Genomic DNA, 20159 nt, shown 5'->3' on the forward strand with positions numbered 1-20159 from the left:
ATATATATATATATATATATATATATATTCGCGTTTCCACGTTTCCAAAATTTGGGGAGGTCGCGTTTCGTATCGCTTCCCGTTTCGGAAACTCGTGCCCGTTTCCCCGTTTCGTGCAACCTTGCTTTGATCTAATTTGCTTCCATATGCTTTTGTAGATTTGTTAATGTAGAGCTATCTTGCATTGACATTTGATTTAGAAGTATGCTCTAGGTATAGAATGCTCTAGTTGGTTTTAAATAAATCTCTAGAGTTTCTTATCATTGTTTATTGCTAAATCTATATGGAACTAATTCTTGATTCAAGTTTTGTCGAGGGAACATCTTGTTGGAATTACAGAATCAAGCGTGAGGGGAAGTCTTTGGAGAGACCAACCCACTCTTGATACATTCTTAAAGGAGCTCTCATTTGTTCTTTGAACCTTCATAGTCTTATCTTACAAAGTGGTTTTGCAGGGATTTCGGCACATAGCTTGTACACAAGCCGAGAACTTCTAAATTTAAATCTCTTTTAAAAAAACATTGTACTTCATTTCTTTCATTTGCTATCTAAGAGCTTGAAGATGACTAAGCAAAGACAAGAGTTTACTCTCACTCTTTAGCTTAGCCTTTTGTAAATTATAATTGTACATATACAGTTTATCTGGCTGATTTTTCCATTAATACTTAACTTATTTTGCAGCCATTGTTTGGATTGTTTTCTAACTCTTGTGTCGCAGATTTTGAAGATCAACTTTCCGTAACTTGGCAAGTGTTGGGGGTTCGATTTCCAAGGATGTTGTGAGCCCTTTTGAGGCTTATTTTGGCCAAGTCAAGTTCAGAAGGCTACCCATTTTCCTCTTTAAGCCATGGGCATTTGGAGGAAACTCACACCTTGTTTCCCTTGCATAAATTTTGTGAGATCTTGTCACTACTTTCTCAAGAAAAGAGGTCTAGTGTCCAAGTTTTAAGCAATTATTGTGAGGAGTCTCCTTGAAGTATAGTTGAGAACTCTGAAGGGCCCTCTTCTCATTATAATATTAATACAAGATCTAACTTGCTTGTGGGAGCTTGGGATTTCTCCCATAGTATCCTATCTCCTCATTTAGAGGAAGGCTTCTCTTGGGTGGATTGACATTTGCATGGTTTAAGCTTTCATACTTCATTCACTTACATGCACACTTTAATTGGGAATTAACACAACCTCACTATCACATTTCATTAAGTTAAAGTTTGTTACAATTTCATTTGAACTTTGCATTTTCTTTCTCATTGTTGCTTGGAGTTACAAGCTTACACTTCACTTTGGGCAATTTATCCTTTACATGCGAACATTTTATATTCTTAACAAACTTTGATTTGTTTCCATTTACCTTGGTAAATTGTTTCATGAGCACTTGAATACATGCTTTAATTTTATGGTACATTGTTATCTTGAATATTGGAGAAATTTATTGTCATTGTCTATTTGAAACAAATTTTACTTTCAAGCAAATTACTTGTATCATTTTAATTCATTGATGAAACACATGGAACACTTGTAAGCTAATTTTATTCCTCCAATTGAAGTTATAATTGCAACTTATATTGAACACTATTTCATTTTCAAGCATTGCAAATCAATCTCTTTGAAACATTTGCATGTATCATTATTTTAATTTGGGGAATTAACATAATTTGCATTTCATATAGGTATTTTAGTGTAGGAAGGCCCCAAGTCTCATTAAAATCTTACCTCCAACATAAGTTGGTTGAAGTAGACATTTTAGAGATCCTCTACTCCTCTATTGACTCCTCACTGTGAGATCCATATATTGGGCGAGGGTGAGGTCTGAGAATTGAAGAGTTAAATTGTAATCTTGTTGTAGAGTTAATTAATAAAATTAACCAAGAGCACTTTCCATTACATTTACTTTGCTTGTCTCTTGATGGTTTGAGTTTTCATATGCAAAGTCTATTCCGAAAGCAGGTATTGTAATCATTTCAAACAAGTGTTTTCTTTTCATGTTTCAAGTCTAATTGCTTATTGATGTCTTGGTTTAGCACTTCCTTTCTTTTACATTTCCAAGTTAATTAATAATTTTTGGGTTTTGGCAAGATATGTTTCACATGTTTTGATTTATAAAGTTGATTATCTCAAAAGCATTTTGTATTTTACATATCTTGTGCTAACAATTCTTATTTACATTTCAGAGTTACTTTGTTTTCTCTTTTGAGAGCATTGCATTTTACTTTGAGCAAATATATCTTTAAATTGTTGAGCAAATTCCTTATAAGGCACTGGTTTTATGGTTTTTAATCATATTAATGATTGGCATTGTTATTTCAAGTTGATCACTTCATATTTGCCCATAAATCCTTAAAAGTAATCCATTTTCACTATAACACTCTCCTAGAAACTCACATCTTTTAACTTAACTTTTCATTAGGGACCACCCCCTTTAACTAACCTAGGAGATAGCTCAAATGGAGAGAGTCAGGATTAGTGTGACAACCGCTTCTCTGAGTTCCCTGCCACCAACCACACCTTGTGGGGTTGAAGGCTTTTTCTCACTGACTTGTAGGTAGGTGTAGGCGGCAGGGTCAACAGGTACATCTTATCATCCTCAACGACGGTCAAGCAGAAATTGTCAATAAATTCTTATAGACTTAGCTTCGTTGTTATGTAATAGACAAACATAATAAGTGGTTTGAATGATTACAACTCGTTGAATGGTTGTACAACTCTACTTATCACATTTCAACCAAAAAGACTCCATTTCAAGTTCTCTACGGTTATGAGCCTCCTAAATGGAAGGAATACACCATTAACGAAATAAAAATTCTAGCAGTAAAAGATCAGTTAGAAGAAACCCAAAAGGTCTTTCAAACACTAAAAGCAAATCTAAATATTGAAAGAAATCATATGAAACAACAAGCCGACTAACTCATAACAGAAAGAGAATTTGAGGTTGGAGCATGGGTATTTGTTAAGCTTCAACCTTCCAAACAATTATCCTTGAAGCAGCAAGAAAAAAACAAATTGGCACCAAAGTTGTATGGACCATATTAGATTAACAAAAACACCAACCAAGTAGCATACAACTTCATCCTTCTTGATAAAAGCCACATTCACAATGTTTTCCATGTATCCTGCCTCAAGAAAGCACGAGGTAAGCACTGAGCAGCACAAATGACACCCGTGATATTAGATATGAAAGGAAAATTGATTTAGAACTAGAAGGAAAAACCTAACGGAAGAAGAAGCCTCTTGAGAGATAAGAGATTTTTCGTCAACAACATCCTTCGTTATCTATGCTCTGAGGGCAAAGCAATTCTTTTGAGGGGAAGACAATGTTATGTATAAAAATAATAAAATAGATATAATTATGTTAATATATTAACTATGTAGAGGGGCACGGTCAAAGATCATGACCCCTCGTTAAAAGGCAACCAAGTCTATATTTAAGCCAGGGACTTCATTGTAAAAAACATCATTCAACAATCATTTCAATTCAATTCATTACTGCATATTCAAAGTTGCTTGTGTAAGTTCATCAAGGGCTCTTGCTGAAGATCACATGAGGGGAAAACAAGTAGGTGATGATTCTACTAATGATTTTGATTATGAGATATAGGAGGATGAATTGTGAGATTCATCTACATTTGTTTTGTATTTGCCATTGGCATCTTCTATCATCTTATCTATGTAACACTGAATGAGAAAATTATGATTCATGGTTCTATATGTGTCATCTATGGTGTATTCTTGTGTGTTTGATGTATTTCTATTTAAAAAAATGTTCAAAACTTTTACATCTTTATATCTATGTATTATTTCTTAATACATAGTAGAGTAGCCATGTCTCACTGTCAGCTAACTTAGTTACTTCTGAGTATTATTTTTTGTATTACACTTCTGAGTATTACTTTTTGTATTACAGGGGGATGAGAATGTGGGGACAGGGTTGCTGACTTATCCTGTTCTTATGGCTTCAGACATCCTTCTATATCAGGTGTGATTAACAGTCTTCATTGGTTTCTATTGTCTGTAAATACTGTGACAAAGTTCTTTGGTATGTTGCATCCAGCAATGACAATTCTGGGTTAGTAGTGGATTCTTTTTCATTTTAGTATGAACAACCAAGAACTTGAATTTCTTTGATGAGATATATGGATGCTTTGCAGTGCGATTTAGTGCCAGTGGGCGATGATCAAAAGCAGCATCTAGAGTTAACACGTGAATTAGCAGAGCGGGTGAATTTTCTGTTTGGGGGTAGGAAATGGAAAAAGCTTGGAGGGTGAGTCCTTGAAACATTTCCTTCATAGCCATGCTGGAAATTCTTGAGGATATATGTTGCATTACTGTATTTAAAATCCCAAGTATGCATGGAAGATTTTTAGCATTACTGCATTTAAATTCAAGGAAGCCTCCATGGAGGATTGTGGCAATGCTGGATGTATTTAAAGTCATGAAAGCATGAATGGATGAAACCATCCTAATGTTAGCTTTGTTTGGTTGACAGACATGGAGGAAAACTCTTTAAGGTGAGCTGCAGGTCATACATTCTATGATGCTTCTTAGTTGACAGAGTGTGTATATTAACTGATTTAATTTTTCTACTCAAGCAGATTCCTGATGCACTCATTTCACCAGAAGGAGCTCGTGTTATGTCCCTTACAGATGGGCTGTCAAAGGTAGGGAAAAATTTGCATATGAATAAAGCATCTGGGAAATAGGAATAGTTGATAAATTAATGTGACAGTGTATCTTGTCAATTCAAATATATTTGGTTGAATCTTTGGAGCTATTTCTTTGGAGTTTGATTGTTTTGCAATAAACATTTATGATTGATGGATGTATCAAAATCGGTTTTAATTCAAATAAAGGTTATTTTCATTTTTTCTAACTTTTCTTCGTGCCTGCAATCTTCAAAATCACAGCTTAGCTATACAAGTACTTTCAGCTTGTCACTTATTTCCTATGTTGCATCAAAACAGATATGGATCTGGATACCAATCTGATATTTTGGAAAGTTGTGATCCGGATATGGGGAAATGGCACACACACAAACACACACACATTTCCTAAACATAAAGAACCAGGAACATATTAGATTCAGATTTCTAAGGGCCAAAGCGTTTTGAGCTTCGGTCTGCAGACAAACTTCAAGTAATGGCCAAATAGAAACACAAGCCATTATTTCAACATTTGAAAACAGAAATATTGATTCAACCACTTGCAGTTTATCCAATGATGATACACTGAAGATTTCTACCACAAACTGTACCATCAAAATGATTCTCCCAAACCTTATTTTTGGAGGTTATCATAAGTGAGTACTGACAGTTGATTTAATTGCTGCATCATTCATAACTTCTATAGTAGGATCAAATTCCGTCTCTAGATGATGATTTTATTTAACCTTATGAAGCATGTTTAACTCCATTACTTTTTTTGACTTGAAATTTTCACAGAAGGTGGATCTCACTATTAGGATCAAACTTCTTTTGAAGTAGGTATGAAGTCGGCTATTTTATTCGACACATTGGGTAACCTTGAGATTCATACCAAAAATGTCAAATGCAGTGGAAAATTTTTAGGGAGATATATTCTAGGATTCTAACGTTTACTCTTATTATGGCACATATAAATCCTCATTGTTCTTATTATTTATATTTCCCTGTGTATAAAATTGCCATGTTGCTTTTTGTTAATTTTATGACAACCCTTAACCTGGATTGGGTGAATGAGAGAATTATATAATATTGAAATAGCTCATTAGAAAACATAATTGGGCCATATTTTCAGGGAGATATATTCTAGGATTCTAACATTTATGATTTTACTCTTATGGTGGCACACATACATCCTCATTGTTCTCATTATTTATATTTTCAGGGAGATATATTCTAGGATTCTAACATTTTATTCTTATGGTGGCACACATAAATCCTCATTGTTCTCATTATTTATATTTCATTGTTTGTTTAAAATTTGCCATGTTTTTTGTTATTTTTATGGCAACCCATAACCTGGACTGGGTGAATGTGAGAATTGTATGATATTGAACTAGCTCATTAGAAAACATAATTGGGCCATAACATAGTATAAGTCAAGCATCGATAACTTGGAAAAGAGGAGTAAATACGAAATAGCCGAATACATAGAAGGGAAAAAGTTGTCTTTAATAAGAAGCGTAACTTATAAGTGATTTTCTTCAGTGATTTTTCAAATGAGTCTGAGGCCCACCCAATTAAACGCCAAAGTTTAGACTCTAAACGATAATAATAAATAAATAAAATAAAATCTAAAAAACACTAATAAATAAATAAAATAAAATCTAAAAAATAATAATAAATAAATAAAATAAAAATACGAGAAAAATAATAAATAATAATAATAAAAAAGGTAAAAAGTTAAAGGTTAATGAAGTGATATGACTTCTAATTAAAAGACATATACATTCTTGAGATGACAAGCTCATCTTATTCATTCATCTTTTTTTTAGAATGCCAGGCCTTCAAAGACAGCAGGAAAGTTATATACAGATATTCTAGCAGTTAGCTCTTCGGATAATTTAATCAGCTAGAGGTTTGTCGAGAAGTTGAGAGCGTTTATTGTGAGGCTTCTCAGGAAAATAGCTGAGTACATGAATCAGATGGTGAAGCAATCTGTCGCATAGCATATTCTTAGCCTCGTGAACTTTAAAATAATTTCTTTCTTTCTTCTTTCTATATCAAATATTTATTATTTCTTTCCCAGATTGTTGAACAAATTTATTATTTCTCATTGTTTCTCTCCCAAATTAGTTGAGCAAAATTAAGCATGAACTTATTTGTTCCATTGGTCTCAGAGGCAGTTTTACATGTTGAAGAAAGTGTAAGTAGGTTTAGTCTTCATAAATGTAATTTTGATATTTGTATTTATAAAAGAAAAGAAATATTATTTTTGTTATTTATATCAATGAGTTTCTTGCTCATTGAATAGGTCTAGCACATGTCAAAGTGCTATAGGAAAGTCAAAGAGTCAAAAGAAATGTTGAAGACCCTTAAGGGCATGTTACACCATGTATATTTATGTATTAGAGTCAAAGATATCCCTCCAAGCAAAGTCACAAGTCCTCTCCATGCAATGACATCACCAAAGAAGCTAATCCAAAGAAGAAAAGAGAAGTCGGCCTCAAGTCGGCCTAAAGGAGGGACAGACCTCTATATATAGGCTGTCCACTCCAACGATAAGACACAATCACCTCTGAAATCAGCGAGAAGGAAGACGAGTTAAGGGTGAAGGGAAAGCGAAGAAAAGAAGCCTCTAGTGCAGCAAAGAAAGAGGAAGAAACACCGAGCCTTGGAAGTCTGTTCTAGGGCCTATTACAGTCACACGTGCGAGAAAGAGAGGGTCTCTCTGCTGTCATAGCAGCCCTCTATCACAGTCACACATACTTCATTATTTGGGCTAGATAATTAGGCCTATAAGGCCTCTCACTCAAGCGAAGAAGGAGCTCACTCAAGCGAAGAAGGAAGAGGTCAATCTCACAAGGAATCCCCTCACACGTGTGAAGAAATAGGGCTGCACTACTGTCATAACAAGTCTGCAACTATATCTCAAGAAAGAGCTCGGTTGGGCAAGAGAGAAAGGTCTCCTCATATGTGAAAGAATCCACTAAGGATCAAGGAGAAATATCTCTTCTAGAGCTAGCATAACAAGGTCTATCATCAGTTGCTGGAAGAAGAACGAAGTGCCAGAAGAAGAAGGATGAAGTGCTGGAATAAGGAAGGACTTGACTTGTGCTTGGAGGATAATCTTGTCAAGGGTCTAGGGTTTGGCATTGATCAAGAGAAGCTTCAATAAGAGAAATTTGAGAAAGGGTTTTCCTCTCTAAGAGAGAGAGGTTTTGCCCTGGCAGAGAGCCAATATCTTGTGTTCTTGTTTCTTATGTTTTTGGTAGCAGTTTGATGAAGTTAAAGAACACACACTATTAATAAGAAGAAGATCAAGCTAACAAGAAAAGTAAAAGCGCTTCATAAATTGTTAACAAGTCTAGAAGAATCCTACTATATCGAATTGCCCTAGATTCTTCAACATTACAGATCCGCATAAGACAACCAAGTCCATGTGACATCAGCCACTGAATTACTCAATCGTACTTACTCGTATGATCACCTAGACTAGAGTCCATATATTACTGCCCGTATTGCTAGCACACACTATCGCGGTACATAAATTATAGCTGGCATACAAGTTAATTGTAGTTGCCATACTAATTACAATCAGTGCAATTATTTACATCATCATACAACCATCGTTGCTTGAATTACAGTGGCATGATTTCAATTCATCATCATCGTATGATACTGTACAATTCAACAATTAATTATTATAGGTTGTATGATTCCGTACCAGTTCATGATATTCGTACATACGATTTTTAATCAGTCACCTTAGAAAATCACTACGCTGTACAGTATTTTTGCACCATACATGCAAGTCAACACTCCATATAATTAATTAATTATTGCATCGTACATTCAGTACAATTAATCAACAACAGCCGTACAATTCCATAATTCATGTATTTTCATAAAATTCCATACCACACCCATCATACTTGGCTGTACAATTATGAAAAAGTTTGAAGAAAATTCTTAATCTGTACAACAACAATTTAAATCAGTCAAAATTGAGTGTAAAAATACCTCATCTGTGACAAGAAAAATGGCTGATATAAATTCAAAGTTTATGAGATTAAAGTAGCATCAAAAGTTGTATTCTAGAAAGCACGATGAACGTAAGAATGGATTTTGAAGAAACATCACCAATTAGAAGAATGAATTGCTCAGAACCATAGTGAGCTACAACAAGAATAAATAAGAATAAAAAATATAGTTAATATAAATCACGATGAATTCAAGAACCTCATAAATTTTTTCACAATGCAGGTTGGTTCTCTTGGTATAGCTATCCCACAACCATATTCTTTGAAAACTTCTAATCCATTGCCAAGTCCTTTGAGTATCACAATATTACAGCCAAACATGCTCCCTCACAACTTAATTGCTCACGAATTTCCATCATATATGAGTCAACGAGTTTTAGTTTCCTCAATTAGAGCAGAACTGGAATGATCAAAGTTTGACAAAAATAAGAAACAAGGCGTGGCATGGTTTAATAAGGCAGAATAATATTTTGAAATATATAGTATCAATAATGATGGTGAAAAATCCAGTATGCTTCCATCCAACTAGAAAGTGTTGCATACAATGATACATGCGGTGGAAGGAAACATCCTTTTTGATTAGCTAAAACACATTGGAATTTTCAAGAAAGATTCCATGGTATCAAAAAGGAGGAATTGTTTACGAAACTCACTAGACTATAACAAAGGAAATGTGGATGAATTTACATGTAACTAGGAAACATTGGCTACATGAGTGCCTTGGATATCAACACAACGTCCAATTTGTGTTAGGATATTTAGACACTTAGGAGTTAGTTAAGTTCAATTTGGTTGAATTTGCTTATTAGGTAAAAGTGTGTTTCTTAGTGTTTCATTGGTATGCATTAGTTGTATTGTAATCCGAAAACCATAATATGTTCAAAACATAGAGTGATCCGACGACTCTTATTCTCCTCTATACTAACAACTATCGATATGTGGCTTAACACCTGGTTGATCCATGATCTCTATTCAAAGAGCATGGAGGGTCACAACTATTGAGTTTTGTAGCATCGAAAGGTCTTCCACATAGGCTTGGTGTCTTAGCATGTGGAAGTGAAGTCCTCTTTAGGTGGTTGTTTAAGAGTAGCAACTAATATGATCTCCTTCCTAAGTTTAACTTAGAAAAATTACATTGATAATTAAAATGTTAATTATTTAAGTGATTTAGATCTAATTTCCACCGTTGATATAAGTAAGCTAGGATTTAGTTTTAGCCCCCAATCACTTTGGAGATTAGGGATTTGGCCTTGGAGAATTATAAAATGAGCCTAAGGGAGAGGATGCATACGCATTTCGTATTGCATCTACTCAAGTGAGAGTGAGGAAATTCAGAGAAATATTTTATGAATTCTAGATTTTTTGTGAGTAAGTCGCAATGCTGAGAAAAGGAGAAAAAATCATAGGTTTTTTTTTTAAGTTGCAAAACAACTAGTAGGGAACCTGCATTTGTGAATCCAGGAGGGTTGCATAGCTAAGGGAACTAGACATGTGAAGTGGCTAGCCGCACGTGGAACGTGCAATGTAGAGAATTGTAGGCCCAACTTGGTTTCAGTTTTAGGAATCACATAAGTTTTAATGCCCAACCTAAAATAGATTTTTGTTGCTGTTTTTAAACATGAATATTTGCTAAAACATGAAACACATAAGCCTACTCTACTCTTTCACTTTCTCTGAGAACAAATGCAGCAGCCACACAAATTTAACACAATGATTTTTGGGCCAAAGCAATGTTGCAGAAACCGTCCCCCTCGGTTCAAGAGGTGGATTCGCGTCTCAGATGGATCCACGGGTGATCCTCGGGCAGAAGTGCGGATCCACCGTTTTTTCGCGGTTCCTAGGGTTTTGGAACCATCACAATTGCGAACCACGGTTCTGCCCTTTTTTCGTGGTTCCTAGGCTTTTGGAATCATGACAATTCCGAACTGCGGTTCTGTAGGCCCAAACCGCAGTTCCGACATGGTTCCGTTGGCCCAAACCGCAGTTCCAAAATCTACTCACATGGTTCTTTGAGGATTTTTTTTTGGGAATTTTTGATTTTTTATGTGAGGAACTATGCCTATGAACACTCCCAAGGTGCCCCCTTGATGTTCCCTAGACACTTCCTAGATGCTCCCAAATTGTAATGTTAAATTTTAAAAAGTAAAAGTGACATTCTCCCTTATCTTTCATTTTCATCCTTTTACTTAATTTTTTAACATTACCATAAAATGACTCAGGATATTTGAGAGTGGTTCCAACCTCATCAGATTTCATATGGAGAAAATAGAATTATATATCCCATTTGAAATTCAATAGACTTAATAGTTTTCAGGATTTCAGGATCAATGGGATTGTGGCATTTCATTAGATTATATCATGTATGAGGGTATGTGATTGACATTTAATCAAGAGCACCAAGACTATATGTGACGTATTGTTGGTAGTGTTGATTGTTGAACTCCTTTTTCATGGCCTTAGCAAAAAATGTACAAGTCAAAATCATTGATCAGGCATGTTAAGCTTTCTCTAACAGTTTATAAGGCTTGGATTGGCCGTTTGCTCAAAATTGGGCGATGTTGACTAATAGCCCAGAGAATCGAAGTAGAGGCAAAGGTTAGACAAGAGGAGAGGAATCTAGATTCTAGATGGTTGATGCTTGAATAATTAATCATTGATGTACAATGGATGCCATATTTGTCTTGATTTATGTACAAATATACATGTTTTCATATCTTCAACAACTAATGTGGTATTTTGGATGTTTTTTTGAGTATAAATGCATATATATATGTTTATGTTGCAGGAAACACCAGTTTTAGTGGCGTACCAGTAACTAGGACGACCCGAAACGGTATTGAAACGCCGTCGGCTGTACCGTACGACATTTGGCAATTTTGAAACACTGAACAGTATGGCTGGCGACGTTTCGGCGACCAAAAAGTTTTTTTTAGCCTTTTTCAGCCATCTCAACTTGTGGAAAGAGGGCGTGGGCCCCATCTAACACCAAAACACAGTAATAAACTAATTTTTATGTGGCTATTAGCTAAATTTAATAAAAAAAATTTACAAATGGAATTCTCTAGAAGATGAGAAGAATAGAACTCTCTAGAAACCCTATGAGACTCTTCTTTTCTTTCAAATGGCACTCTATTCACTCATTTCTCACACATTGTTTTGCAAGAAGAGCTTCCTATAGCAGCAGCAAGGAGTTTATTTGTGTTTTGGAGCATGGGCAACAAGAGGAAGGGCGTGGGCAACAAGAGGAAGAGCGTGGACAACAACTAGTTGGGTGAGTTTTCATTTCCTAATTTTGCATCATTCATGGCTTCTCAAAGTAGTGTTTCAAGTGCCCTTAAATTGGGTGAGTTTTTCATTTTGTATTATTGTAATTTTGCAGCAATCATGGCTTCTCAAAGTTGTGTTTCAAGTGCCCCTAAATCCACTCAAGCAAGCAGGCAACAAGAATATTATCCTCTATGGAAGTATGTTACCAAAGTGAAGCAGATGGGTTCCGGTGGTACATGGGAATGGAAGTGCAATTTGTGCAAAAATGAAAAGACCTTCAAGGGCTCTTACACAAGAGTGAAGGTTCACATTTTGCATGAAGAGATAAAGGGTATTGATGTGCATTCACATACCAAAAATGCAGAGGTGAGGGCTAGATTCAAGAAAGAGAGCGATGATGATCAAAGGTTGAAGGATCAAAGAAGAAAAATCGGAATGGGCACTATCAATCCTCGCATGTCTGATAACGTTGAGCCAAGGGTTGTTCATTAAGCAAGAAAGAGGGGGCACTAGAAGTAGAAGAAGAGTTATCAAAGCCATCAACTCCAATTCAAGACATTAGATTGGTGAAAATGCTTGTTAGTCAAGGGAGAGAAGAAACTGACTTAAGAGTGGCAAGGGCAATATTTGCTTGTGGCATCCCCTTTAATGTGGTTCGATCCCCATATTTGTAGGATTTGGTGAGAGCGGTTAACAAAGATCCTCAAGGTTACAAGGGCCCAAACTATGAAAAAGTCAGAACAATTTTGCTAAGGAAAGAGAGGCAATTTATTGACGATGTTCTCAAACCAATTCGTAGCTCATGGGGTAGTACAGGGGTTTCTATTATCTCAGATGGTTGGACTAATACAAGACGCATGCCTTTGATTAATGTCATTGAGTCATCACCAAAAGGAGCCATGTTCATCAAAGCAGAAGATTGTTCGGGTGAGATAAAGGATAGTAAGTTCATTGTTGATATTTTAATTTCTGCTATTGAACAAGTAGGGTTAGAAAATGTGGTGCAAGTTATCAAAGCTGCAGGCTTGATTTTTGAAAGTAGATACAATCACATATTTTGGACTCCTTGCATTGTTAGATGATCCAAAAATAATTTATTATCATAGGTTATAAAATTGAAATAAAATAATTATTAATTTAAGAAATTAAATTAATAATTATTATTCTAGAATGATTAATTATTTAATGGAGACAATTAGAAATTAGTATATTGTTGTAACAAGATATGACTCTCCAAATGTGTCGTATCTTAGGCTCTATTTTAGGAGATTAGTTAGCTAGTTGGTTTGAATAACATTTAATGTAAATGGACACTTGTTATTTAATAAGTGATCCATAATTAGAGGTAGTTAGGACATGGAGCTTATAAATAGCTCATTGCAAGAGTGTTTGGTTGTTCGGGTGTAAACTCTTGCAAAATCAATTATGTAATTGTTTTTTTTCTGATTAATAAAATTACGTGTCTGAGGACACTTCTGCCATTATTGTGGTATCGGAGCTCCAGTAATGATGCAGTGGATGTGAGGAGGATATTCCAGCTCAACAAAGTCCTGGAAAACTCCATTCAGTTGGCCAACAAATCATTGATATAATGAGCCTCCTGCGCGTTGAGCAAAATTGAATCATCGACAGTTGGAAATGACGCATAGTGCTGCCAGCGACCTGCATGATGATTGACGCGATGTCGAAGAAGCGAGAGGCTTTTGCAGCAATGGACACGCAGCTATGCATCATCCACTGCAGCCTCAGCCAGTCCCATGCCTACCGTTCAAAAAAATGCCCAGAAGCCAGGGGCAAGCACATTTTGTAAATTTGAAGAATATTTTGTGGAGATATAAGTGTTTTATTTTGTATTTGGAGTAATAAGGAGTTTTATTTGTAATTTGTAAATTGGGGAGATAAGGTGTGTTGGGTAATTTGTTTTTAAGAAGTTTTTTGGGATCATCACATTGTAACTCAAAGTATTTTTTACTTTGAGGGGGGGTAATTTTTTTTTTACCAGATTGTGCAAAAGCACCATTGTAAAAAGTCAAATTTTGAAAGTTTCCCTGTAAAAATTTGAGAAATTGACTAGAGCCAAGTGCAAAGCTCAGTCAATTGTCTCCTGTTTTGACGACTATTCGAGGGTCAAGGCCAAGCCCCGATAGATCGTGTTTTTTGCGTGGTGTGTTGACTATCTTGTCCTCTCTGTTCTGATTCTTGGTGCGACGCTTCAACGCTAAAATGTCTAAGTTGATTAATTTGTTTTCTGATTCCGACAAACTAGAAGGCACCAAATCTTATAAAACATGGCATCGACTCATTGAAAGCACACTCATTTACAATGAATTATGGCAGGGAATATGTGATGGAGATGTTAAGCCAAATAAACCCACAGATGCAGATGCACTAGCAAAATGGGAAATCAAGAATGCTAAAGCCTTAGCTCTTATTAAATCGTCTGTGAATGATGAAATGTATGTCCATATAGAAAATGCTTTGGATGCATGGACTGCCTTGAAAACTTTTAAAGACCTCTTTGATACTCAGCCTGAATCAAAGAAGGTTGATCTACAGTTAAAATTGTTGCAACAAAAATTAACTGAAGATGGTGATGTTCTTGAATATCTCTCAAGACTTAAGAATATCAGGCAAGAAATTATTAATGCTGGTTTTCCCGCAATTGATGATAGCTTTATGGTCACAATTGTAATTGCTGGGCTTCCTTCTTCCTATACGCATTTTTTAGAGACTTTACAAGTAACTGGGAAATTAGAAAAACTAAAGTTTGATGAACTTTGTGAAATGTTAAGTCAACATGATAAAACTTTTGGGAAGAAGAAGAAAGTTGGTGACGATGTTTTTCTCACAGAGGCCAGCACTAGTAAGTCATCAACAGATAGTTCTCAAGGAAGAGGCAGAGGGAATCAGAATCAAGCAGCACATAATCGAGGTCGAAGCCAAAGCAGAGGCAACAATTTTAACAGAGGAGGAAGAAATAATTTTCAAGGTAGAGGAAACAACCAAGGAAGAGGCAATTTTCAAGGACAAGGATATAATAGTTAAGGTAGAGGACAATCTCAAAATAGAGGTCAAAGCATAGGCAGAGGACAATCTTCAGGAAGAGGAAGAGACTTAAGTCAAATTGTGTGTCGACGGTGTAACAAAGTTGGCCATTATGCTGAAGATTGTCGAACTTCACTTAATAAAATTCCCAAGTTTCAGCAGCATTCAGCACAATTTGCAAATGATCAAGATGAAGATAACTCAGAATATGTTTTTACTTCCTCACCAACATCACAAATTTCATCCCATCTTAGAAGTGACTATGAAGATGCCTGGATCTTGGATTCCGGGGCAACTCAGCACATGACTTGTCGATGTGATTTTTTCTGGAATTTTCAAGAATGCCAACTTAATTCCATTTTTCTTGCTGATGATACAAAACATACTCCTTATGGAGAAGGAGTAGTAAAAGTTTTTCTCCCTGACATTGGAGAAAAAATGATTTCCAATGTATGGTATGTACCCAGTTTCAAGAAAAATTTGCTCTCTTTAGTCACGATTCGACAAGCAGGACATCAGGTGATTATGGAAGATGGTTTAGTGAAGATTAATTCAGTGAAACAGAACTTGAAAACAGTCATGACAGGTTATGAAGATGGAAAACTGTTACGGATGAAAGGGACAGTTATTCCAAGGCATTCTGATTTTGCAGGGGCAGTGACTACAGGTATTTCACCTATAAGACTATGGCATGTAAGATATGGACATTTGAATTTTGAGAGTCTTTCTCAATTGCAAAAACAAGGAATGGTTAAAGGACTTCCCACATTCAAAAGGGAAAATGCAAAATGTGAAGCTTGCATTTATGGCAAACAAAATCGAGAAAGTTTTTCAACAAGTTCATGGCGTGCAAACAGGCGGCTACAACTAGTTCACAGTGATGTTTGTGGTCCACTACAAACTTCATTTGGTGGTTTCAAATATTTCTTACTATTCATTGATGATTTCAGCAGAATGACTTGGGTTTACTTCTTGAAGAATAAGTCAGAAGCATTTGATAAGTTTAAACTTTTTCGCCAACTTGTTGAAAATGAAGTCAAAGAAAAGATAGGTACTCTCAAGACGGATAATGGGGGAGAATTCACTTCAAATGAATTCAAAACTTATTGCAGTGAAAATGGCATAAGACGACATCTCACTAAGGTTTACACTCCACAGCAAAATGGAGTAGTCGAAAGAATGAATCGCACTTTGTTAGGAATGGCAAGATCCATGTTAACCTTCAAAAGGTTAAGTCCAACATATTGGGCAGAAGCAATCCATACAACTGTCTACTTAAGAAACAAATCTCCAACTGCTTCTTTAGACGGAATCACACCTTATGAAGCTTGGTTTGGTTTCAAACCTCGAGTTAAACATCTTAGAGTTTTTGGGTCAGTGTGTTATGCCTTAGTTCCGAAAGAAAAACGAACTAAGCTTGACTCAAGAAGTTTAAAATCACAATGATTGGCTATTCTGATGAGAAGAAATGGTATCGTCTTTTGACCAATGGAAAATTCATTGTGAGCAGGGATGTCATTTTTGATGAAACAAAGAGTAAGAGTGCTGAAGAAATTGAAAATCTTCTTCACAAATTGGAAACTAAGGGAAGTAAAAGAAATGGAAAAATGCAAAGTCAACCAAATTCACCAAATTGGTATGAACTTGATTTTCCTTCCTCTGAAGATGAGTCATCCAGTCCATCTACATCAACAACATCATCTGGGTCTTCTAGCAGTTCATCCGCATCTCCAAGCAGCAGCAGTTCTTCTGACAGTGATTCTCCACATTCTTCACCTGAACGACGCACATCAGTTTATATTAATCCTCTTTACAATGATGGGGACTTTACAGAAGCGCAAACAAGTGAGCACCAACTTCCGAAATGGGCAGTTCAACTTTTGAAAGATGTAAAGCCTGATGAACAGAATAAAACGGGCACCAGAAGGACACGTAGAAGTGAAGGCAATTTTGCCTTGATAGCAAATGATTTTACTGAACCTTCCACATACAAAGAGGCAGTAAAACATAAAGAATGGCAACAGGCTATGGTTGAAGAATATCAAGCAGTAATTGATAACAACACTTGGAAACTTGTTGATTGTCCAGCAAATGTTAAACCCATAGGATGTAAATGGGTTTACAGAATTAAGTATAATCAGAAGGGTGAACTTGAAAAGTATAAAGCACGACTTGTCGCAAAGGGTTTTGCACAACAGGAAGGCATTGATTATGAAGAAACTTTTGCTCCAACAGCTAAATGGAACACCATCCGATTAACACTTGCATTGGCCGCTCAAAAAGGATGGAAAGTTCATCAAATGGATGTGAAAAGTGCTTTTCTCAACTGGGATTTACAGGAGGAAGTGTATATGACCCAACCACCAGGTTTTGAAGTTGAAGGACAAGAACATAAAGTCTGCAAATTGATCAAGGCTTTATATGGATTAAAACAAGCTCCCGGAGCTTGGTATGCAAAGATGGATGAATACCTTAAGAAAGTTGGTTTTCAACGAAGTGAATCTGATGATACTTTGTATGTGCGACAACAGGGAAAATATTTGGTAATTTTTGTTATGTATGTAGATGATTTGATCATCACTGGCAATCATGATGATCATATTGCACAGGTGAAAAAGGAGTTACATGCAGGTTTTAAGATTACCGATTTGGGATTACTTCACTACTATCTTGGAGTTGAAGTCTTCCAACGTCCACATCATATTTTCATTTCTCAGAGTAAGTATGCAGCAGAGGTTCTTCAGCATTTTGGCATGCAAGATTGCAAGCCCGTTCTCACCCCCATGGAGCAAAACTTGAAACTTTCAAAATTTGAAGGGGGGGAAAAGGTGGACAGTACAACTTACAGACAGTTGATTGGCAACTTGATTTATTTGACAAATACTCGTCCTGATCTATCTTATGCAGTCAGTATTCTTTCACGTTTTATGCAGGAACCACGAGACAGCCACTGGAATGCAGCCAAAAGAGTTCTTCGATATATCCAAGGAACAAAAGATTTTGGTCTTCTTTACACAAAGACTAAAAATTTTGTACTTGGTGGATATTCTGATGCCGACTTTGCTGGGAGTATTGATGATCGAGCATCAACATCAGGTTATTTAATGAACATGGGATCAACAACAGTATCTTGGAGTTGTAAGAAACAAGCTACAATGGCCACTTCTTCAACAGAAGCAGAGTACATTTCAGCATGGGAAGCAGCATGTGAAATTGTTTGGTTGCGCAGAATTTTGCAGGACTTAGGCATTTCTCAGGTAGAAGCTACATCATTATTCATTGACAGCCAGTCAACCATCAAACTTGCCAAGAATCCAGTTTTTCATTCAAGACAAAGCATGTGGACACCAAGTATCATCATATCAGATCTCTCATTGCCAAAGATGTCCTCAAGCCAGTTTATTGTCCTTACGAAGATCAGATCTCCGACATTTTCACGAAACCGCTTGGCAGAATAAAATTTACTAAGTTCAGGGATGAACTTGGTATCTGTTGTAATGTATCTTTGGATCATAGGGGGGAATGTTAGATGATCCAAAAATAATTTATTATCATAGGTTACAAAATTGAAATAAAATAATTATTAATTTAAGAAATTAAATTAATAATTATTATTCTAGAATGATTAATTATTTAATGGAGACAATTAGAAATTAGTATATTGTTGTAACAAGATATGACTCTCCAAATGTGTCGTACCTTAGGCTCTATTTTAGGAGATTAGTTAGCTAGTTGGTTTGAATAGCATTTAATGTAAATCGACACTTGTTATTTAATAAGTGATCCATAATTAGAGGTAGTTAGGACATGGAGCTTATAAATAGCTCATTGCAAGAGTGTTTGGTTGTTCGGGTGTAAACTCTTGCAAAATCAATTATGTAATTGTTTTTTTTCTGATTAATAAAATTACGTGTCTGAGGACACTTCTGCCATTATGCATTGTCCACAATTTGAATCTGATTTTAGAAGAGATCAAGGCAAAAACAAAATGGATTAAGGAGGTCACAGGGCAGGCTAGGGAGATTATAAAATTCATCACCAACCACCACCAATCTCAAGCAATATATCGAGAATACTCCAAATTGGAGTTGTTGAAAGTTGCTGAGACACGGTATGCCTCAAACTTCATCATGTTGCGTCGCCTTGTTGATGTTAAAAATGCATTAATGAGTATGGTGGTGGGTCCAACTTGGGCCGAGTGGAGACAACCAGATTCAGAGAAGGGAAGTATGGTGAGGAGGGTGTTGGTTGATGAAGATTGGTGGAACAAGATTGATTTCTTGCTCAAGTTCACATTGAATGCATTTGATCTTCTTCGAGTTGCAGACACAGAGAAACCTTTCTTAGGAGAGGTTTATGATGGCATGGATACCATGGTTGAAAAAACTGTGGAAATTATTACACAAGAGGCTCCCACTCTTCTTTTTGTGGATTTTGATTTTGCTGAACAAGTGAGGTCCATTATTGTTACCAGGTGGAATGGCTTCAACACTCCATTTCACACTTTGGCACATGCTCTGAATCCAAAATTTTATGATGAAGAATTCATTGCTGAAAGCAATGGGAAGAGGAAGGCTCCACATAAGGACAAGGAGGTGGCCAATGGAGTGAAGAAAGCCTTTCAGAGGATATTTCCAGCTTCTTTACAAACTGATGTAAGGCAAGAATTTGCCTGTTTTGCTATTGGATTAGAGGATTTTGCAGACATATCAGCTTTGGATGAGAGGAGGACCATGGACCCAGTTAAGTGGTGGACTTGTCATGGGGCAAGTGGTGTTCATTTGCAAAGTCTTTCCATTCGTATTCTATCACAAGTGGCAAGCTCTTCATTAGCAAAACATAATTGGAGCACCTAGAGTTTCATTCATAGTGTGACGCGCAACAGGTTGGGATCGAAGAAGGCAGAGGACCTTGTATATGTGCATTCAAACCTATGCCTTGTGTCTTGTAGGGGTGAAGAATATAAAAGTGGACCTCATAAAGAATGAGATGTGGATGTAGAATGTCCAGATTTAGAGCTCTCTCTTTCTGCTCTTGATATTTGTGCCAATGGTGATGCAAGTGCATTTGGAAGCACTAGTAGAGTTGCCTCTTTTTTTGAACAAGCATCTTGTTCTATCTTTGCTGATGAGGATGAGGAATTGTATTAGTAATGCTATGTTAATGTAGC

At 36.1% G+C, this 20159-nt stretch overlaps 1 protein-coding gene across 5 annotated transcripts in view; it reads left to right on the plus strand.

Moving 5' to 3' along the window:
- Positions 1–20159, plus strand: part of LOC149258927 (tryptophan--tRNA ligase, chloroplastic/mitochondrial-like) — a 333508-nt gene that overhangs the window by 126314 nt on the left and 187035 nt on the right. For all 5 annotated transcript variants that reach the window (XM_089373964.1, XM_089373948.1, XM_089373980.1 and 2 more), the window contains 4 exons: positions 3902–3973; positions 4146–4258; positions 4484–4505; positions 4590–4655. In XM_089373964.1, coding sequence (XP_089230090.1) covers positions 3902–3973; positions 4146–4258; positions 4484–4505; positions 4590–4655 — 273 coding nt within the window. The remainder of the gene's footprint in view (positions 1–3901; positions 3974–4145; positions 4259–4483; positions 4506–4589; positions 4656–20159) is intronic.

The sequence above is a fragment of the Pinus tabuliformis genome, chromosome 6, assembly GCF_031772625.1.
Source record: "Pinus tabuliformis cultivar Carrire ecotype Pingquan chromosome 6, CPIR1, whole genome shotgun sequence".
Lineage (NCBI taxonomy): Eukaryota > Viridiplantae > Streptophyta > Pinopsida > Pinales > Pinaceae > Pinus > Pinus tabuliformis.